Source organism: Rattus norvegicus, chromosome 12 (assembly GCF_036323735.1).
Source record: "Rattus norvegicus strain BN/NHsdMcwi chromosome 12, GRCr8, whole genome shotgun sequence".
NCBI classification, from domain to species: domain Eukaryota; kingdom Metazoa; phylum Chordata; class Mammalia; order Rodentia; family Muridae; genus Rattus; species Rattus norvegicus.
This window is the reverse complement of record NC_086030.1, coordinates 7,463,360-7,485,984: the sequence shown is the minus strand read 5'-3', so window position 1 is coordinate 7,485,984 and position 22,625 is coordinate 7,463,360. Positions and strand designations below refer to the sequence as shown.

The 22,625-nt window shown below is 43.3% G+C and overlaps 2 protein-coding genes across 12 annotated transcripts in view; one reads left to right on the top strand and one right to left on the bottom strand.

Annotated features, from left to right (window-relative positions):
• Window positions 1–20,684, bottom strand: part of LOC102552452 (uncharacterized) — a 32,231-nt gene extending 11,547 nt beyond the window's left edge. For 7 of the 11 annotated variants that reach the window (XM_063271835.1, XM_063271838.1, XM_063271836.1 and 4 more), the window contains exon 1: window positions 504–20,684. In XM_063271835.1, the coding sequence (XP_063127905.1) occupies window positions 3,146–4,054 (909 nt within the window). In that variant the 5' untranslated portion in view covers window positions 4,055–20,684 and the 3' untranslated portion in view covers window positions 504–3,145. The remainder of the gene's footprint in view (window positions 1–503) is intronic. The other 4 variants (XM_063271842.1, XM_063271844.1, XM_063271845.1 and 1 more) reach the window with 2 other exon arrangements.
• Elavl1 (ELAV like RNA binding protein 1) overlaps window positions 3,360–22,625 on the top strand; it is a 40,927-nt gene continuing 21,661 nt past the window's right edge. Inside the window, exons 1-2 of the mRNA NM_001108848.1 lie at window positions 3,360–3,495; window positions 20,681–20,868. Of these exons, the coding sequence (NP_001102318.1) occupies window positions 20,697–20,868 (172 nt within the window). The 5' untranslated portion in view covers window positions 3,360–3,495; window positions 20,681–20,696. The remainder of the gene's footprint in view (window positions 3,496–20,680; window positions 20,869–22,625) is intronic.

Genomic DNA, 22,625 nt, shown 5'->3' with positions numbered 1-22,625 from the left:
AGCAAGTCCCATCAATCTTCCCATCTCTGCTTCCCACACACACACAGGCCACACTAGGTTTCTTTTTTTTTTTTAAAGATTTATTTATTTATTATATATAAGTACACACTGTAGCTGTCTTCAGATACACCAGAAGAGGGCATCAGATCTCTTTACAGATGGTTGTGAGCCACCATGTGGTTGCTGGGAATTGAACTCATAACCTCTGGAAGAGCAGTCGGGTGCTCTTAACCGCTGAGCCATCTCCCCAGCCCCACACTAGGTTTCCTATGTGTGCACCCAGGCTCTGGACTCAGGTCCTCGTGCTTGCATAGCAAACCTCCTACCCATTAAGCTATCTCCCAGACCCATAATTTCTGCACACTCTGCAAGGCAATACTGAAAATCAAAGAAAGTGACTATTGCCAGCTCCTCTTCATGTCCCATCTTCCCCACTCCCTGGTGCCTATGAACTACAATCCTTTCCTTCCACATTCCCCTCCCCACCTTCCTTCCCTTCTTACCCCTTTAAAAACATTTCAGATGGAGCCCACTTGATTTTTCTGCCTCCTCTTAGAATAGCTCATCGTCTAATGGCAACATAGAACTGCTGAATCCTTGAACTGCAACTGGTCCAATTTGATATGTAAAATGTACACTAGATTTCAAAAACAAATGGAAGAAAAACACAGAATATAAAAGATCTCATAGTTTTGTTTTTTTTTTTTCTTTTTTTAGATAGGGTTTCTCTATATAGCCTTGGCTGTCCTAGAACTTGCTCTGTAGACCATGCTGGCCTCAAATCTGCCTCATAAAGGTGTGCATCACCACCTCCTGGCAAAAGATCTCATAACTTTAAACTCTGATCATATGTTGAAATATGGTTAAATAAAACTATTAAAAATATCTGGGGTTTACAATAAAAAAATAGTATGTGTGCCAATGTGTGGATATGAAAGCAAGAGGCACATCTTCTCCTAAAGAGGCTCAACAAGGCCGGACAATTTGCAGAGCCCGTTCTCTCTACCACGTGGGTCCTGGAGAGTGAAGTCCAGCGGCAGTGCCTCATCCTGCTGAGCCATCTTGCAGACCCGTTATTTTTTACCTTCAACTAATAACTTACTTTTTAAAAAATAGGGTCACATGTAGTTGAGGCTGGTCTTCAATTTGCTACAGAGTCAAGAATGAACATTTTAAGGGAAGATTGTATTTTTATTTCTAAATTACGTATGTATATGTATGTCTGCATATGGATTTGTATATGTGAGTGCAGTGCCCCAGAGGACAGAAGAGGGCGTTATATCCCTAGTGATGGAGTTAAAGGTAGTTGTGAGTCAATAGATGGGTTGATGGGAATTCAATTCAATCATGGTCCTCTGCAAAGTTGTGACTATTCATAACTGCTGTGCCACCTTTTCATCCTGCTCATGAACTTCTGACCCTTCTACTTATCTCCTGAGTTCATACATAATTTTCAAAATTTAAGTTGCCATATAGCAACAACTTTGTGGCTTCCTTAAAAGTTTTACTGTACAAAGCTGATCAAGAATGTTACAGGGGTCGGTCCCCAGCTCCGGGAAAAAAAAAAAAAAAAGAACCAAAAAAAAAAAATGTTACAGGGGGCAGAATATGCTCCCATAATCGCTGCCTTGTCTAGCCTTAATGAGAGAGGATGTGCCTATCCCTGCAGAGACTCCATGTGCCAGGGTGAGGGGGTTATGGGGATGGGGGACTCCACCTCCTTAGAGAAGGATTTGGGAAGGGGGAACTCTGTGAGAGGGGGACCAAGAGTTGGGGCAGCAATCAGGATGTTAAGCGAATAAATTAATTTAAAAAAAGAACATTGGTTGGGGATTTAGCTCAGTGGTAGAGCGCTTGCCTAGGAAGCGCAAGGCCCTGGGTTCGGTCCCCAGCTCCAGAAAAAAAAAAAAAAAAAAAGAACACCACCCCCAGGTTCCTTATGTTGGAAAACTTGACTCCTGCAATGAATCCTTTGATTTTCACATATATGCTCACACAAACACATACATATTATAATATATACATATTATATACACATAAACACCATCCTTTAAAAACACAAACATACATACAAATAATACAGACATAATACAAAATATTAAAACATAACATTTTTTCGAATCCCATGAAACTGTCTTTAAAAGGTTACCTATAGCCAGCTGCTGTGTTGCAGGCCTGTAACTCTAGAACCTGGGAGATGGAAGCATAAGGATCGTTTCACTGACACACAACCTGGATTATATGAGACACTGTCTCAAAACATACACATCACCTTTAAAGCCAGCACCCAGGAAGCAGAGGCAGGCGGATCAATGATCAACCTGGTTTAGAAGTTCCAAGCCAGGACTACTCAGGAAGATCCTGACTAAAAGAAAACAAACATGCTAAAAAAAAAAAAAAAAAAAAAAAAAAAAAATCGGAAAGAGGCAGAGACGACTTTTTAAATCAAACAGGCTGGCATATACGTGTCTGATAGCACTAGCCCAGAACAACAGCTCCCAAAAAGAGACAGGCTGCTCACTGCCCGACTGGTTGGCACACTCTACTACTATGTTTGTGGGCATTTAAAATTTCGAAGGAGATGGGTCTTGGAAAGATGGCCCAGAAATTAAGAGCATCGGCTGCTCTTCCAGAGGACATGGGTTCAGTTCTCCGCACCCAAATGCAGTTAACAGCAGTCTATTAATACTAGTCGGGAAGGGTCCGACATTCTCTTTGATTTCCATATGCACTACACGCACGTGGTGCACAGACACGCAGGTTGAACCCATGCATACACATTAAGAAAAATCTTAAAACCAAGAAATTTTAACGTTAGATTCCCAGAAGCTGCCCATGCTGCCCACATCCTTTACCCCGCTCCACCAGTTAAGGAAACTGAGGCCAGGAGAAGTGACGTCAGCCAGTGTTCAACCGCAGGCAGACCGGAAATGTCCGGGCCGGGATTCGAATCGAGGATCCTGTCCTCCTAGCCTGGGCTCCCGATGACCACCTTGCTTACTTCGGAAGTGAGCGGCAGCACATCACGCATTGTGAGGACCACACGAAGTGCGTTCTATAAAAAGCGCCACTCTTTGGCCTTGATGTCCAGTTGGCGTCCACTGCGGGCCAGGCTCCAACTCGCCCCCTCCGCGGCCACCGATAGCTACTCTGCCACTCCACTGGGCGCCCTGGTCCCACCGCGGACGACGCCGACAGGAAGTCCCACCTCCGCCGCGCGCTCCCGAGTACCGCGACAGCCATGCCAACCAATGAGGATCGGTTCTTCAAAAACATTAACCAATAGTAGAGCGCGCTGGGGAGGGGGCGTGTCTGGGCCGCGGGGCCGGGGAGCGGGTCGTGCGCGCTGAGGAGGAGCCGCAGCCGTCGCCGTCGCCGTCGCCGTCGCCGCTACCGCTCTGCCGCCGCCACCACCGCTACCGAGGCCGTGCGGAGCCGTTATCACCGCGCCGCCCGCCCCGGAGCAGAGTCCCGGGCCTTCCCGCCCGTGTTCAGGTGAGGCCAGAGGCTTCGGCGACTTCCGAAAGAGTAGGCCGCGCCAGGGCCTGAGCTCGCCTAGCCCCGCGGGCGTCCGCCGGGCCTGCACCGGCCGAAGGCCCCAGGCCGCGGTAGGCCTGGTTATGGAGACGCGCGTGTGGGCCGCGGCTAGGCGAGTGAGAACCGACTCTGTTTGATTCAGATTGGCGACAAGCCTACCCCCGGGCAGATTCCTCTCTGGGCTCCCGCGAGAGAGGCGGGAGAAGGACACGGCGTGGGCACGCGCTTTGGGGGGCCGGGCTCCGAGGCTTGGGGGCCCCAGATAGTTGATCTCGGAGGCCCGGTGATCCGGGGGTGGAAGAGTGGAGCGAGGGCCTTGGGCGCCAGAGGTCACGGCCCACAGACTTGCTCCTTCGAGAAATCCTATAGATTTCTTTTGTGGACTATTTTCAGGATACACCGTGATGGGTCGTGAGGTCCTTTTAGAAGTGTGCAAACCTTTCTTCTGTATGTGTGGAAGTCCTAGAAGAGAAAGGAAATTTTTTCCTTGATCGCCATCTCTAACAAAGCTGTTCATTTGTAAAATAATGTGTAAATATTGAAAAGACCAATTGCATGCTGTTGAACAATGGGGAGTGACGACGGGTCTTCCTTTTCTCGTCTTCTGCTGCTAAAGCATGTCAGAATGGGTTTTGACACCTACTATGTGCAGGGCCGGTGGAGAACTTTTTTGCACTAGACAGAGCTTCCATTGTCGGAAGTGTTCGTGTGGGACACCGCTGGCCAGAGCTCTAGAAGGGGCAAGATCGGATGTTAGAGAAAGCTTTCTTAACCCCCTTGTTATAGGCAGTTAGAGTCAGATAATGGTTGGTTGTGGGGGTCTGGCTGCTCTATGCATTGTAGAAAGTTGGATAGCATGCCTGGCTTCTCTGCCCACTGAATGTTAGCATCTTTGCCTCCTACTTTTTTCAGTTGTGAGTACCAAAACCACATTGAGGCATTGGTTGTTAGGGCCTTTCTCTCATTCTACCCACCACCAAAACACGTACACATACACAGAGGTGAGAAATTCTTAAGCAATCTTCCTGAAAAGTTCTTCCGGCCCTATTTCTGATAATCTGGGTGAAGCTCCTAAGATCTCGAGTAAGCTGTATTCAATTGCCTGTAAAGTAGCAGGGTAAAAGTATTGTGCACGCCACACATGGAGTACTTGCAGTTACAAATAATCACCACAATCTTTCAACAAACTACCATGTGTTAATACTTCGTGGGCCTGTCTCCAGTCCCTAAGGTATGTGTTATGATATCCATTTTAGAGAAAAAAGTGAAATTTAGGATAATCTCGTACACTGAGGCCAGTGCAGGGTTTGAAAGCATTAAGATACCTCCAACATACTGCCTTTTAACTGGTGAGTGCAAAACTGTTGAGATCTGGTTTTGACAATGCTGTGAGGCTGGAGAGGTAGCTCCATGGACAGAAGCACTTGTTGCTCTTGTAGAGGACCTGCGTTCAGTTCCTAGCTCACAACATCATGGCTCACAACCATCCAAAACTCCCGTTCCAGAGGATCCCATACATATATGCAAACAAAACACACAAATCTAATGCTGTGACTTCTCTGTGAAGAAGCTGAGAGAAATAGAAAATGTTTCTGGTTGAAACACTGGTTTGAGGGAAACAACTTCAATTTGACTGTGTTCAAGAATGGTGGAAAGGGAGAGACTGAAGAACATACTCCTGTGCTTAGTTGCTTCTCACACTTATTTCTCTGTCTTTGCACAACAGCAGGAGTTGACTTTTGAAGATGCAGATCTATGAGTCTCCTGATTAAAAGAAGTCTTGGGGCATGAAAAAAAAATGTGCTGGGCTGTTCAAATGGTTCTGAAGTTTAAAACCAGAACCCCTTAGCTTGTGATGTCCCTATATCTTTCTCTGACCCTTAGCTTGGGATACCACCACACCCTTCTCTGACTCTTAGCTTGGGATACCCCCACCCCCTTCTCTGACCCTTTCTACTCTTTCCCTGGAAAACTTTGTGGCCCAGCTCAGCACAGGCACCATTTGAAGCTGCCTCCAAATGCCAAGGCTTTTTCTCCAGAGTGAACTGTTCCCTGGTTTGTGTTCCCATCACATTCAGTGTATTCAAGCTAGTTAAATGGTGAATGGTGAGTGAGATGCAGTGCGGTCCTTTGGCCCCTAGGTGGTACTAGTTCTACAGAGAAAGACCTAAGGAAATTGGCCAACAAGAGGGAAGTAAGCCTTATGTCCCCCTCCCCCAAGTTGTGTTCTAGCCCAGAGGGTAGGCTCTGGAGAGGCCGTGGTGTATATGACCTATGTTTAGATGATTTCAACCTGGCTGGTGAGCAATAGTAGTGCACCAGGTGATGTGGAAGCACAGGAAAAGGAACTGTTATTCAAGCCCAGGAGACCTCAAAATGTTCCCTGGAGTTGTTAAGGCAGGAGGGCCTAGAGGAAGTAGCCAGGTAAAAGACTAGTGGGAAAGGCTCTTCAAGAACTTGATGAGTGGAGTAGGTAGGCCTTCCATTAGTTCAAGAAACCATATGGGGTATGGAACTTTGGGGAAAGTAGAAGGAAGGGGGTAGCAGGTCTGTTGGGAAGAGACCTCAGATATTATGAAGGCCCATTCCAGACTTGCATTAGTTGACAGAGGGAATCACATTTGCAAAGGATGCACTGATTGGCAGGCAGAAAACCAGTTAGGTGATTGCTCTCCTTAAGTTGGAGAAATTGCTAATACAATACAGAGCACCTGCTATAGAAACAAGGGAACACTGAAACACAGTTAAGGAATTTGGGCATGAGGAAGAGCAACGATGGCCAGCCCTACCTAATGTTTGAGTGCTGCAAAGATGAGTGGCCATAGAGAACTTGAGAAGAAAGACAAAGCAGTTTAGTGTATGCCTGAAGACAAGAGCACATGGCTGAAACAGAATGGAGGAAATAGGATGGTAATAGAATATCCATGTCCAGTGCCACAGTGGATACTCACTGCTGTGCTCTATAATGTATACCTACCTTTCTATTCTCAAGAAAGATTGCCAAGTTCTCCATTCTCTCTCTTATCACTAGGAAGAAGTGACCTCATCAGGATTGAGGATGTAGCTTGGTTGGTAGAGTGTTTGCCTCTTATACATGAAGTCTTAGTTTTAATACCCAGCACCCTATAAACCAGGAATAGTTTCTCGTGCCTGTAATCCCAGTGCTCAAGAGTTAGGGGCAGATATTGCCATCTATGAGATTTAAGACTAGTCTGGGCTGCATTGAAGCCCTGTCTCAAGAAAGTCAAATTAAAAAGGAAGGTTTGATTTCATACAAAGTATATTGAATGGAATGATTATTGGTTACTGAGGATTTGTTTTCAAGCAGATTCCAATCAAAGAGGAATGGAGAGGGCTGTCTAGGATCAGCAGATGAGCAGAATATGAGAAAAGAAAGGCATCAAGAGGGTGCCAGGCCTGAGTATACCGGTTAAGCCAAACCAAGAGGTCTGGGAGGGTAAATGTGGAGATAAAACTAGGAAAAGGTTAAATTGATCTGCTGAGGTTGGAATTGCTCCTGATTTGTGTTCCCAGTGCCTGGCTGGCACATGGTTGGCATTATTCCACCTGAGCCCAGAGAAGAAAATGTGGAGTTCAAAAGTGACTGGATGCAATTACCCTTCAAAGAAACCTTTATGCCAGAGGAAGAATTGACAGGAGAGAATAGTGCACAGCAACCAGTCAAGGTTGATGTCACCATGAACAGAGAAACCTGGAGACGTTGGAAGAGGAGTCATTTGGAGGAACAGGTTAAGTTGGGTTTACAGACACAGTTAGGAGTTGGGCTAGGTAAGAGGGAACAGGGACCTGAGAAAGACAGTCAAGAGGAAGGAGAGGCAGAACTTGTATTAGAACTGGATTAGAGAATAACAATTGAAATGTAAATAAATACTCAGGTTAATAAAGATAAAAAAAAGAACTGGATTAGATAGAGGAAATAGAGATTACTTGGAGGACAAGTATGTAGTGCCACTGTAGAAAGTAATTCAAGGTGATGGAAAGGTTTGGAGAAGGGTATGGTCAGGAGACAGCTTAGGGAGTCATACACCTTGGTTTTAGGAGTAAGAGTATCCACATTTATCGTGTGTTTTGTTGCAGTCGGTAGCATCCACAGTGAGAACATGAAATGATTTATCCTCACCATTTTTCATATAATTAATTGCCTGACAGAATTCGCTTTGGAAGTGGGGTAGAGCCGGTGGGTTTTCATGCCTTATTGTGTTGCTGTGCTCTCTCTGCGAGAGCTTCACCAGCTCTAAGTTTCTGGGGCATTCAGCAAGACTCTAGAGCTAGCCAAGTTCCTAGGCCTGTAGAGCACTTGGACTGGTCAGGCTACTCTCTGCACTTGACCTACTGTGAACTTACTTAGCTGGAGCTACCCCAGCCAAGTGGCTTTCCTTTTCTTGACTGGACAGAGGCTGGTAAGGATCTGTATGTGCCTCATCTGTCTGAGTCCTTGATGGGTGGTGGTGGTCATAATTGGTTCAAGTGGCACCTTCAGGTTTTGGGGTTTTTTGTTTTTTGTTTTTTTTTTTTTTGTTTTGTTTTGTTTTGTTTTCTGCCAACAGAGCATTTCCTCGGTGATTTGCCTCCCACCCTACCACCCATCTCAAAGACTCTAGGCATACAATATCCTTGGTGAAATCTGAGAGCCTATAACTTCCTTTCCTACTGTGTAACACAGGGTTCCCTGAACCCAATTTTGGGGCCCATTAGATAACAGTGGTCTATCCTTACCTGGCAGGGGATTTACCATGATGAAAAGGTCATTTTCCTAGCATGACGCTCATTCCCTGAACTTGGGATGTGTTAACCTCAATTGCTAGAAACATGACTACATAATTAGTGGTAGTTGGGACCTTGGCCAGGTAGGTAGGTAGGTAGGTAGGTAGGTAGGTATGTATGTATGTATGTATAGCCTTGGCCCTTAGTCCTTGCTGTGTTTATGTTACTTACTTTGGTGTGGAGCACATGTGAAGTTCAGAGCACGACTTTGTGGAGTTGGTTCTTTTTACTTTTACATGTGTTTCTGGGGATCAAACTCAGATTATCAGTCTTGTTCAATAAACTCTTCACTTACTGACCCATCTTCCCTGCCAACATCTCACTCTTGATATTGGTGAAAATTAAATAATTTTAAATCAGTGATTGAGGAAGTAAAAAAGACTTATGCCAGTGGTGCTGAGGAATTGAGTGTAGTTTGTTTTTGCTACTTTGTGGGGTTTTTTTTCCCACCCTTTATCTTATGAGCGTGAGCGCGCGCACACACACACACACACACACACACACACACACACACACACACACACTCACACACACAACTTTCAACCCCAACACTAGGTAGAGAAACAAGGATGGAGGAGAAAGATCTCTGAATCTAATTTCTTTCCTATTGTTTCTTCTTTGATCACATCTTAACTATCAAGCCACAGCCAACCTCCCTAAACGACCAATACTCACATCTTGGGGGGCCCTTGAATGTATGTACCTTCACATAATCACAGAAATTATCTGCAGCTGGCAAAACCATGCTTCTGCTAGAGCATGTTGCAAATTATGGTCAACTGCTTCGGACAGTCTAAAGTAGCCCTGAATCAATAAACCTGGGATTAAAACGAAAGCACATGCTCATATTTCTATGTTTTTTGTTTGTTAGGTTGGTTTTTATAGTTGAGAAATAGAGCAGCCTTTTGCCCTACGTAGGTCAAAGCCAGGCTTGGGACACAGGCTGGAAAATTCAATAGGGACACCCATCACAGAGGTATGATTCATTCTGGGACACCACCATGTAGTGACAAGGCCAAGATCCGTCACTTATTAACAGCCTTATTGACCATGAGCAAAATTGTGTGACCTCTGAGCTTTACTGGTTGCTAACAGGGAAAGCCTGGGAATAAAGGGAGTTGACCTAAGAGCAGGAGGTGGCAGTGGCTTGGTAGTAGTCATTTTAACTGGATAGTCACAAGACCTGTTACAGTTAGAGCTTATGGGCACAGGACCAGTTGGACCCAGGTTGGGCCACCCAGATTTGGAAATGGTTAAGGGCAGCATTCTTAGAAGTTGACTAGAATAACCTCTGAAGTACCAAAAGGCTGGCTCCATGCTGCCAGTTGGCTGTAGACTTGACCTGCAAAAAGTGTTCAGCCTTGACTGCCCATGGCCATGCTGTGAAACAGTGTGACAAAGGTTTTGTTTGTTTAAATCTTAATTTTAGTTTTTAATTTGCATTATAGAAATTTTTACTCATCTTTTTGTAGGACTGTTTGAAGGATGTTCTGTTTTGAGAAAGGGCCTGAGGAGCCCAGGTTGGCCTTCAAACATGCTATATATTTGTGTGTGTGTGTGTGTGTGTGTGTGTGTGTGTGTGTGTATGACTTTGAACTTCTGAATTCCACCTCACAAATACTGGGATTACAGTTGTGTACTACCACTCCCATGTGATGCTGGGGTGGGACCCAGGGCCTCATGCATGGTGGGCAAGAAATCTTTAAGTACTAAGCTACTACTAACAAGACCCAGTATGTGAGGCTTGGCTTGGCTTGGTTTGGTTTGGTTTTAAAGGGTTTCACTATGTAATCCTGGCTGGCCTTCAAATCTGTGGGCTAGGCTGACCTCAAGATCACAGTGGTCTGTCTACCTGTCTGTGGCTCATGAGTGCTAGGATTAAAAGCATGTGCTACTTAAAAATTTAATTCCCAGAACCCACATGGTGGCTCATAATCATCTTAACTCCAGTTCCACGGAATCCATTGCCTTCTGACCTCTGAGTGCACCAGGGCTACACCTTGTACATACAGATATACATATAGGCAGAACATTCGTACACATAAAATTAAACTTATTTAAAATCAGTCTGTGTGTCTGTCTGTCTGTCGTCTGTCTGTCTATCTATCTATCTATCTAAAATCACAATATAGAGGATCAGCCTGGACTACAAACCGATCCTGTTTCCATAGGGAGACATTTTTAAGATGGATCATCCTAAGTTGGATTAGAATGTCCTAAAACCCTCAGAAGAGGTGGCTTTTTTTAGTCTGCTCTCTATCCCCAGTAAAATGTATTTGACTTCCCCAGTAAAATATATTTGAAAGTCATGTGTGTAGTATGGATTAGTAGTGCCTTTTCATTGCCGAGTTGTGTTTCATTGTAAGACGTACTGTAATTTATATGAACCCAGATTTTCATTTCTCTTGCGTTGAGCAAGAGTAGAAGACAGATGTGGTGGCTTACACCTCTTTACTCAGCCTTTCAGAGGTAAGGCAGTAGTGCCGTCATAGGTTTGGGCTACATGGTGTATTTCAGAGTTAGCGTATGGGTAAAAGAAAAGAACCAAACAGTACTAGGAGCATGATTGCCAGGTCACCATACTACGTGTCCATATTCAACTCAGAGACTGCCAATTGCCAATTCATCAAAGTGACTATAACATTTTCTTTTAAGATTTATTTTATGCGTAAGAGTACACTCTAGCTGGGTTTTTTTTTTTTTTTCAGACACACCAGAAGAGGGCATCAGATCCCATTACAGATGGTTGTGAGTCACCATGTGGTTGCTGGGAATTGAACTCAGGAACTCTGGGAGAGCAGTCAGTGCTCTAACCGCTGAGCCATCTCTCCAGCCCCGACTATAACATTTTTGCATTCCTACTATTGCTACGTATAGAAAGTCTAACTTCTCCCCCCATCCTCTCCAGAATGGACATTTTCCTGTTGTTATATTTTGTTTTAGCCATTCTACTAGGTGGATGTGGCCTCTCTGCCTAGCTAATGATGTTGTACCTCTTCCCATATGTTTATTGCCATCTACATACCTGCTTTGCTGTACTTTCAAAATCATCTGCTTTTTTTTTTTTTTTTTTTAAGTTTTAGGTGTTGGCTTATTTTAAAATTTCAGTTAATTTTTTGTGTTAAGTGGTCAAGATTGTTGCTGTACATGTGTGGATGTCAAAGAACAAACCATGAATATGAAAATGAATTGTTCTTTGGACTTCATATCTAGAGTCTTTCTTCTCCTAAGGTCTCTTGTTTTGCTACACAACTGGCCACATCTACCTTTATACTTGGGTTCTGGAGATCAAACTTAAATTGTCAGGCTTGCATACACAAATACTTTTATCCCCCTGAACTATCTCCCCAGTTCTGTTTGTTTTGGGGGACTGCTATTTAGATGAGGATAACTTTGAACTTCTGATCTACATTCTCTTGTTTTAAGTTGGGTCTGCTCTGCATTATGCTTTGAAAAAGGGTCTCACCAAACCCGAAGCTAGTTTGGTTCTTTTTTTTTTTTTTTTCCGGAGCTGGGGACCGAACCCAGGGCCTTGCGCTTCCTAGGTAAGCGCTCTACCACTGAGCTAAATCCCCAGCCCCCCGAAGCTAGTTTGGAAGACAGCAAGCCCCATCACTCTTGCTTTCTCCTTTGCAGTGCTGGGCTTACACAGGCAGTCGTACATGTCGTCTATTAACACATATGCTAAGGATTGAACTTAAGTTCTCATTAGGCCATCACTCCAGCTGCCATGCCTCCCTTTCTTCCTTAAGTGAAGTTGTGTCTATATGTGTTTACACTTGTGCACACCATACTGTGAACTTATACTTATCAGAAATAAATTTCTAATAAACACTATTTATGTATATCACCAGTACATTTCTGGTAGTTAATTGAGAACATCGGGGGCTTTTTGGTAATATGGTAGACCACCGTAGGAAGAAAAACCATTTAGTACACTAAAAGAGTAGTGCGTACCATAATAACAAAAGATCTGCCTGTCTGACTTGTCCAGTCTTAAGAGCTTTTTAAAATTGTGTCATCAAAGCTTGGTAGTTAAGAACACTGGATATGGGTTCATTTCCTAGTGCCCACATTAGAATTGTCTGTAACTCAAATTCCATGGGGTTTGATACCTCTCTGGCTTCCACAGGCATCAGGCACACATTTGCTGCACAGACACATTTAGGCAAAATACCTATATGCATATTTAAAAAGAATGGTTCGAGACTAGCCTGATCTATAGAGCAAGTTCCAGGATACACACACACATACACACACACACACACACACACACACACACACACACACACGAGTCTTAAAAAGACAAAATAAAGAATAATGAAAAACTATTTCTAGGTGTTCTCCCTCCCTTCCTGGCAAATACTTTTCTCAGGCTTTGGGTATTTCTTTCTTCCAGCATGGTCTTACACAGCACAGTTTTACGTTTTGATTACATCTATTTATTTCTTAATGAATACTGATGCTTTTGGTATTCTATCTTAAGAATTCTTTGATCAGTCCAATGTTAATCCCAGCACTCAGGAAGTAGAAGGAGGTAGATCGCTGAGTTCAAAGCCAGCCTGGTCTATAGAGCAAGTTCTTTGATAGCCAGGGATGCACAGGGAAACCCTGTCTCGAAAAAACAAAAGAAAAAAGAGGATTGGCATGGTGGCACATGCCGTAACTCCTGCCTTGGCTACATAGAGTCTGACTGCTGGCAGTGCTAGGAGTCAGACCCAGGGTTTGTTCACAGTTGGAGGTAAGCACTGTATCCTGAGCTGTGCTACTAGGTTGAATCTTTTGTAGCATGGGCTATAGAGGAGCTCCCTGTGGAAACCCTTTGGAGACTCAGAATGGGTGGAGAAGGGAGGGAGAGGACAAAGGCAACAAATAGTGGTAGGCATTTTTTTTCCTGTAAAAAGCCAGATGGTGAATGTTTTGGGCTATGTGGGCCATGTGGCAATTACTAGTTTGTTACTACTCAACTGTGTCATTGTTTTTTAGGAGAAAAAAGTTAAACTTTAGACAGTAGGATAGCTCAAAGAAAATGATTATATTCTAGTAAAACTTTATAAAAGGTAATGAGTTGAAATTTTTGTCAGTTGATCAGCTATTGAAAACAGAACGAATGGGGGAGAAGTAAAAGCACAATTCTTAGAGGAGTGAAGAAAAAAGAGGTTCATAAGATTCCATTTTCGGGTTGGGGATTTAGCTCAGTGGTAGAGAGCTTGCCTAGCAAGCGTAAGGCCCTGGGTTCGGTCCTCAGCTCCGAAAAAAAGAAAAATAAAAAAGATTCCATTTTCAGCACCATGAAAAGCGAAGGAGTAGTAGGGGAGTGAAGAGAAAGAGAAAAAAGGGAAAAGAAGAAGGAAGAGATGTTTTGAATCTCATTTTCTTTCTTTTTTTTAAAGATTTATTTATTCTATATATGTGCGTACACGTCGCTGTCTTCAGACACGCCAAAAGAGGGCATCAGATCCCATTACAGATGGTTATGAGTTGTCACCATGTGGTTGCTAGGAATTGAATTCAAACCTCTGGAAGAGCAGTTGGTGCTCTTAATCACTGAGCTACCTCTCCAGCCCTTGAATCTCATTTTTAACAAACTTCATATTCAAGTTTTTTGTTGTTTGCTTCTTTTTGCTGTTATTATTGCTGCTGTGCTGTTTTTGACACAGGGATTCTCTGTATTTCTGCCTGCCTTAGAACTTGCTCTGTAGACCAAGCTTGCCTTGATCCTCCTGCCTCTTGTGAGCATTATGGTGAAAGGTGTGTGCCACCAGCACCCTGGTGCATATTAATTTTTGACATTAATCTCTGTTGTGCTCTTCTCTTCAGCAGATGCCTTTGCTCATTTGTTTGTTTTTAACGTAATGATCTATTTAAAAAATCTCATGACCACAGACAGTTTAACAGATTGACCACAATTTTTTATGATTAAATTTTAGTGCTTTCTACTTAAAATTGACTCTGGTCCACCATCTATTAACATATATGTAAATGTTAGCTACACTTGGTCCTTTTTTATAAACTGAGAGGTAGAGTTTTTCTTTAGATTCCTAACTTGTACTGATGTGGTCATTGCTATGAGACAAATTCTTATCATGGGTTTGGTTTCACAATAAAATTTTTAGAAGTTGCCAAACCCTCCTTCAGAAAGCTGGTGCTGTCTATATATGTCTGTCTATGAGGTTGTTCCCTCTTCTTTTTTTTTTTTTTTTTTTTTTTTTTTTTGTTCTTTTTTTTTCAGAGCTGGGGACCGAACCGAGGGCCTTGCGCTTCCTAGGTAAGCACTCTACCACTGAGCTAAATCCCCAGCCCCTGTTCCCTCTTCTTACAGGATGCAGATTGATTGATTGATTGATTGATTGATTGATTGATTCTCTGTGAGTTTCACATTATTCAGTCCAGACCCACTCATCTCCCTGTGTCCTCCTATCAACCTCGCATCTGCCCTTACAGTACCCCCAAAAAGAAAATAAACACACACACACAAACAAAAAAAAAGAAAAAAAACTAAGCAAAGCATAGAAAAAAGAAAACTTCTTTTGTAAGCCATAGTGTGTCAACAATATGCCCCACAATACCCCTCTGTCCAAACATCCTCATTTGCAATGAGTCGTTGGTCTGGTTTGAGGTCTCTAGTTTCTGTGACATCATCAATATTGGATCTACACCAGGACTTCTCCCAGTTATCCTGTGGTTACCCTGTGTCATGAAGCTCCTGTAGCTTTGGAACAGCAGGACTGGCCTTTTTGAGCCCACTGAGAGTTACAGATGATGTAGGTTTTGGGGTAGACCAGTTCAAAGCCCTGGATCTGGGCCTGGGTGGGTGGTAGCTGAGCTGAGCAGCCATCCCGTATCCACACAACCAAAGTGAAGTTTCCAGCACTACTCAGGTTAGCAACCTTTGGCAGGGTTGTTCTCCCTCTCTCAAGGCTGGCTCACCTGGCTGCCCCGTGGGTGCAGGGCCCACTCTCCCAAGTGCTGCAGCCAGCGAAGGACTGGGCAGTTCTCCCATTCTCACACCCTTGGATGCTGGTGGATCACTTGTGTCTTCACCACTAAGGGCCACCTCTACTGTGCTGCCCTGACAAGGTGCAGGGTGGCCCACTACTTATATGACTAGTAAAACAGCCTATCATTTCATTTTGCTTTATTTGTGGGGGGAATAAGTCTCATACAGTCTAGTGATTCTCAGCCTGTGGGTCGGGGTTGAATGACTTTCACAGGGTTGTGTATCAGATATTTACATTATGGTTTATAACAGTAGCAAAATTGAAGTAGCAATGAAATAATTTTATGATTGGAGCTTACCACAACAACATGATGAACTGTTTGAAAGGGTTGAAGCGGGGGTTGGGGATTTAGCTCAGTGGTAGAGTGCTTGCCTAGGAAGCACAAGGCCCTGGGTTCGGTCCCCAGCTCCGAAAAAAAGAACCAAAAAAAAAAAAAAAAGAAAAGAAAAGAAAGGGTTGAAGCATTAGGAAGGTTGAGAATCACTGTCCTAGATGATTCCAAACTGAAGGTGAAGATATGATCCTCCTGCTTCCACCTCCCAAATGCTAGCATGATAGCCATGTGCCCCTGTGCTAGCTTACATGGTATCAGGGTTGACTTTGTATATGCTAGGCAAGTGCCCCATTTATTAGCTCTTTCGTCCCCAGTTTTCCCTTTTCGTGAGGTTGAGGGTTTTTGCATGCTTGCTTGCTTGCTTGTTTTTTGTATGTTTGTTTTGGGGGTAGGTGTTTGGTTTGGTTTGACTTGAGTTTGTTTGTTTGTTTGTTTGTTTGTTTGTTTGTTTTCTGAGATAGACTTTCTCTGTGTAGCCCTGGCTGTCCTAAAACTTGCTCTGTAGACCAGGCTGGCCTTGAACTTGGAGGGATCCTCCTGACTACCTCCTGAGTACTGAGATTAAAGGCATTCCCCATCAAGTCAAGGTTAAGCTTTTTTTCCTCATGGGCTTGTCATCTCTTTGAATGGCTATCATCATGAAGTTGTAGTTTATATCATTGTTGTCTACCTTTCTGCTAGTTATGTGTTGGATTTTAATTATTAATTTGTAGATGCCTTGACTCAACTTTTATTCAGCCCTAGCAATGTTGACATTTTAGGCAATTTATTCAGCCTTACCAATGTTGAGATTTTAGGCAAGGTACTTCTTAGTCATTGGTATCATCCTGTGCCTTGCAGAATATTTTATTAACAGCATCCTGTAATGTGCTCGCTAGACACTGATAGTGTGTGGGCACATACACACTGATGTTAACCAAGAATGCCTGCACACATCATCACATCCTGTCCCTTGGTGGGTGAATTTCCCAGCATAACAAACTCTAATCAAAATGATACATAGCAGATGTCTCTTGCTGCTTGTCTTTGTTTCTGGTGCTTTTTGCCATACAGCTTTTTAATTTTATGATACCTGGTTTCCTGTTAACATGCTTGATAGAGAAAAAGGAACCTGCAGAGCTTTAAATGAGTAATAATAAACACTACACTGGGACATTTTTAGTTTGCCTGTTTGAGAGTTAAGAGAGTGGGAAACAGGTCTAATTCCCCTTCTCCCAGTGACTCAAGTAGTAGGAGAGAAATATCTGTGCAAATGTTGTGTTTGGTTTTACGTAATCTCTGGCAAAGCCTTTTTTTTAAGGTGCTAGACATGGAACTTACTGCCTCCTATGTGTACTAGGCAAGTGCTCTGCTACTTAGCTCTGAAAAGTTTTTCTGTTTTTTGTTTTCTTTTGAGATGCAGTTAAATGTAGCCCAAGCTGGCCTTGAACTTTCTATACCAGCCAATGGTAGCCTTTATATTCCTGATCCTCCTGTCCCCACTGCTTCCGTACTAGAATTACAGGAGTGTGCCCACACGCAACCTTTGCAGAGTTGTTTTTAAAGATAGTCAAAGGCTTATGCCTTGTGGGCTTTGAATTTTCACTAATCCAGTCTGCACATCTTGAGGAAGGAGTAGATTGTTCACTGAACTCTCCAGGAAAGTGAGCATGTGTGAAGTAGTGACTATAGATTTAAAAGCGGGGTCAGAGGGCCTCCCAGGTTAGGCCACTGCACCCTAATGTCTGTAGAGCAAACCAGGTATTGGCTATGTTTTCAAAAGTTTGGTCTTGGGTTGGGGATTTAGCTCAGCGGTAGAGCGCTTGCCTAGCAGGCGCAAGGCCCTGGGTTCGATCCCCAGCTCCGGGGGAAAAAAAAAAGTTTGGTCTTGGTGCCCTCAGATGCAGCTATACAGACATTGCTACAGGCAAGGTATACATGGCTCTTTGCTCCTGAAAGTAGATTTTCCAGAACCTGCAGCTGTGGGCCCATTCTTCCACCCCACACCCCCCATGCACACACATGTACACACACGCACACTAAGAAGTCCTGATCTCTTTCTGGTTCCAGTACCTGTATCTTTAGAGAGAAAAAGAACATTTGAAGATAATTGACCAGCAGATGTCCAAAGTTGGGTTGCATCATAGGCTTGTCTGTATCCAGCTATAATCCACAATGGTGACAGGAAAAAGCAGTTAGGACTGGGAAGCTCTTGAGACACACACACTTTTTTCCTCTTAGGATCTTGAGCTGTTATACTGGGATTACATTTGATTTTTTGTTTTTTTGTTTTTTTTTTTTTGTTTTGTTTTGTTTTCTGGGTTTTTTACAGCTATATTTATAGGTATACTCGTCCACTAGGGATGAAACCCAAGGTCTTGTGCATGTTTTGTTAAGGAGCTGTGTCTTCAGGCCTCTCTTCAAGGATTCTCTTACTGAGCCAGACCAGGTGGCACACACCTGTAATCATAGCACTCGGGGGGGCAGGTAGGGGCAGGAAGATCAGAAGTTTAAATCCAGTCTAGGCTACATAGTGAGTTGTAGGCCATCTTCGGCTACATTGGATACCTATCACTTGCAGAGTCCTTTTACCCAAGTGTGAAACCTCATACCTGTAATCTAGATCTTGGGAAGCAGAGGCAGGGGGATCATCCTGTTTGAGGCCACCCTGAACTACATAGTTCATTCCAGGCCAGCCTGACTTAAAAGTGAAACTGCCTTTAAAAACTGTTGGTAAACATGGTTGAACTTAGATTTGTTTTGTGTTAATAGAATTCTTTTGTAGAGCAGTTTTAGTTTTACAAAAAAGATTATAAAGAACTGGTGAGATGGTTTAGTGGTTAAAGGTGCTTGCTGCTAAGTCTGATCTGAGTTCAAAGGAAGAGGAGAACTGACTCCTGCAGGTCTTCCTCTAGCCTCCATGCTCCTGCACACATATACATGCACATACATACACACAATAAGTACATGTAACCTTAAAATGAAAAGGAGTGGGTGGCTAGAGAGATGGCTCAGGAGTTAAGTGAGTTAAGTGCACTGCTCTTCTCGAGGAACCAAATGTGGTTCCTATCACCCATGCAGTAGTTTACAGTCCTCCATAATTCCCACAGACACCAGGTATACATGAAGTGCCCTTATATATACGCAGGCAAAAATACACATAAAAATAAGTTTTCAAAAAAATAGCAGTTTATTCCTTTTATATCCTTCCCCAACAACCTTTTCCCTATTGCAAACATTTAGACCCATTTGTTACAATTAATGAAACATTGGCATATTATGTAATAACTGAGGCCTGCAGTCACATCAATGTGTATGAATGTTTCGCTTGTGTGTATTTATACTATAGCATGCCTGCTACCGACAGAGATTAAAAGAAGTCAGGTTAAGTTACAGATTACTGCAAACTACCTTGTGAGGACTTGCAACCAAATTTGGGTTATGTTTAAGAACAGGAAGTTATGAACTATCCCTGCATACCCTGTGTGTGTCTGTCTTGTCTTGTCTTGTCTGTCTGTCTGTCTGTCTGTCTGTCTGTCTCTTTGTTTTGGGGTGGGTGTTTTTATTTGTTGAGTTTGGGTCTCATGTATCTCATGATGGCTTTTACCTTGATATGTAGCCAAGGATAGCCTAGATATTCTGCCTTCTTGAGTGTTAGGATTATAGGCATGGACCACCATATCTAGTAGTATCCTTATGGTTTTGCCTTTTATTGATAAGCCATGCAATTGGAGTCATACATGTGGCATTGCAAACTGTTTTCTTTGACTTAATAATATGCATTTAAAGGTTTTGTTTATTGGGCTGGGAGGGATGTAGCTTAGTGGCAGAGTACTTACCTAGCATGCTCAAGGCCCTAGGTGTGATCCCAGAGTCTAACACACACACACACACACACACACACACACACACACACACACACACACACACTCTGATGGACTGACAGACGGACGGATGGATGGACTGGGAACTCTGAGGATTTACCTCAGGGATAGAGCAACACCAATCAGGTACAAGGAAAATTAAGGCTGGGGACATGGCTCAGTATTAGAACAGTTACCTAGCCAGTTTCTCCTTGCCTTTTTGTGGCTTAATAACTCATTTCTGTTTTTGCTTATTATTGATAAAGCAGCTGTTTGTAAGCATAGTTGATCTCTTTGTATGATGAAGGTAGGTGGATATGGTGTGTGTATGTTCATGTGGGTGTGAGCATATGTGTGTGGGGGTACAAGTTTATGTGGAAGCCAGAGATCATTATTGAGTGACTTCTTCCGTCACATTATATTAAATCACCATGACCAGAAACAACTTACAGAAGAAAATGTACTTGAGCTTAAAGTCTATAATGATGAAGAATATGTAGCAGCAGGCAGCTAGGGTCGGAAAGTGTGAAATCCTATCTCTATCCACATTCAGGAACCTCAGAGAACAAACTGGATATAGTGCAAGACTATAAATTCTCAAAGCCCACACCCAGTGGCTTTACTAATTAAAGGTTTCACAATCTACCTAAAGAGTGCCATCATCTAGGAGCCAAGTATTCAAATGCTTGAGCCTTTGAATATTGAAAAATATTGCTCGTCCTCATTCTCTGACACCTGAGTGCTACTGAGAAAAGCTACTCTGTAGAGAGCAGTGCTTATCAGTAAGACACAGGGCAGGATCAGTGTGGAATACACTGACTGTGGCAAGGTGTGTGGTGGTGTCTACCAAAATACTCCACCTTATTTTTTGAGACAGGGTCTCTGAACCTGAAGCTTATTGATTTCAGCTAGGCTGGTGGCCAAATAGTTCCATGGGTCCCCTACCGTGTACCCAAGTCCCTGTGCTAGGATTAGAGGTCTATGCCAACTCATCCAACTTTTATATAGGTGCTGTGGATATGAACTCAAATCTCCAGCAAGCTCTTTATGAACTGAATCATCTCCCCGGTAGTTGATCTTTTAGTGCAGAAAAGAAAATCCCTTAAATATAGTCATTTATCTTTGACTTTGCATACCCAGATGAACATCTAAAATTTATCTAAACTTACTTTTCTTTGCAGATTTTTAAAAAATACGATGTCTAATGGTTATGAAGACCACATGGCGGAAGACTGCAGGGATGACATTGGGAGAACGAATTTAATTGTCAACTACCTCCCTCAGAACATGACCCAGGAGGAACTACGGAGTCTGTTCAGCAGCATTGGCGAGGTTGAATCTGCAAAACTTATTCGGGATAAAGTTGCAGGTAAAGAGCCTGAGAGGTTTCTGGAAAGTTGACTGTACTATTAATCACTGGCTTCTCTGCTGATAGCTCCTTAGTACACAATAGCTGCAGGCTAGAAACCATAGTTATGAATGAAGGTTTGTTCTTTAACCTCAGATCTCTTTTCCACAGCCCCAGTATAAGATTGGACAGAGACAGGGGTGGGCCTATCCTAGAGAGATGTTTCAGCAGTTAAGGGCACTTGTTACTCTTGCAGAGGAACAGAGTTTGGTCCTCACACCCTCATCAGACAGCTTACCACATATGTAACTCCAGCTGATACTCTCTGTTGACTTCATAGGCACACATACACATGTGCACACAACACCACCTCCCACACACACACACAAATCCATAATTTAAAAAAAATACATCTTGAGAAAATTTGATGGTAATGTTCCTACCAAAAGAGCTCCAAGCTCTTGTAAGTTTTTGTAACTTAAAACATATACCAGGTGTTTAATCCCAGCACTCCAGAGAAATAGGCAGATGGATCTCTGTGAGTTCCAGGACAACCAGGGCTAGATAGTCAGACCCTCTCTCAACATCAACAACAGAAAGCACATGTACAGAATGGAGGTGAGAGGAGACAAATGAGAGGATAGCAGAAATGGAGTGCTCTGAAAAGTGTATGGAGCCAAATAGTTGTACAAATTGATCAAGTTCCCACATGTGGAAGGGACCCTGCTAGGCCAAGCACTGACAAATCTGCCCCTGCGGATGCAGACTTTCATGTACAATTGAACCCTTCACCAGCTGGATCTCTGGAATCATATGCAAAATGCCTGAAAGCCTTGTGCTTCAGCTCTTCTGGTATGACTCTTAGGCTGCTAGGCTCCCATCTATTTCAGATGACACCTTTAAACTAAAACGCCTTTCCCCTTTTATTCCTAGGTCTGTAGGTTAATGCCTTCTACAAGGGAACTTTAGATAATACGCAGATTGATTAATTGAACAATATTAAATTATTTGGCTGTAGTCCTGCATAGGAATCCTGCCCAAATGGCTTTTGGATGCTTTTCTCTACCAGTGTTTTGGTGGAAGGGGTTCTCAGCAGCATCTTTGGCAGTCCTCGGGAGTCTAGCTCCTGGTTCTCATGCCCTGATTTCTTTCTGTGGGTTTTAGAGGAATATAAGTTATTGTTAGTAGGAACTCCTTGATTAGACAAAGTTAGTCCTGAAAGAACTAGTTTTGGAGAAGTGGAGACATTGTAGAAAGCTGTCTTAGTTAGGGTTTCATTGCTATGAAGAGACACCATGACCATGACAACTCTTATAAAGGAAAACATTAATTGGGGTTGCTTACAGTTTCAGAGGTTTAGTCCGTTATCATCAGGGTCGGAAGAAGCATAGCAGTGTGCAGGCAGACACGGTGCTGGAGGAGCAAGAGTTGCATTTTTATCTAAAGGCAGCAGAAAAGGACTGAGTTACTGGCCGTAGCCTGAGCTTATAGAACCTAAAAGACCACACCTCCTAATAGTGCCACTCGCTAAGGAACTATGGGGGCCAGTTTCATTCAGACTACCACAGAAGCAGAAGTGGGATTAGAAAGTGATTTGAATTTCCAGATACAGGGCTTCTCTGATCTGCAGGCAGTGTTGGGAGTTGTGGAGAAGGTACCTGCTAAGCTCAATAATGTCTTCTTAGTAGCCTTTCTTTCCAGTGCAGTGAGTGGCAGTCTGAGACACTCAGCTACCCTTACTTTACTTCTGCTGTCACATTTCACTGTTCGTCTGTCAT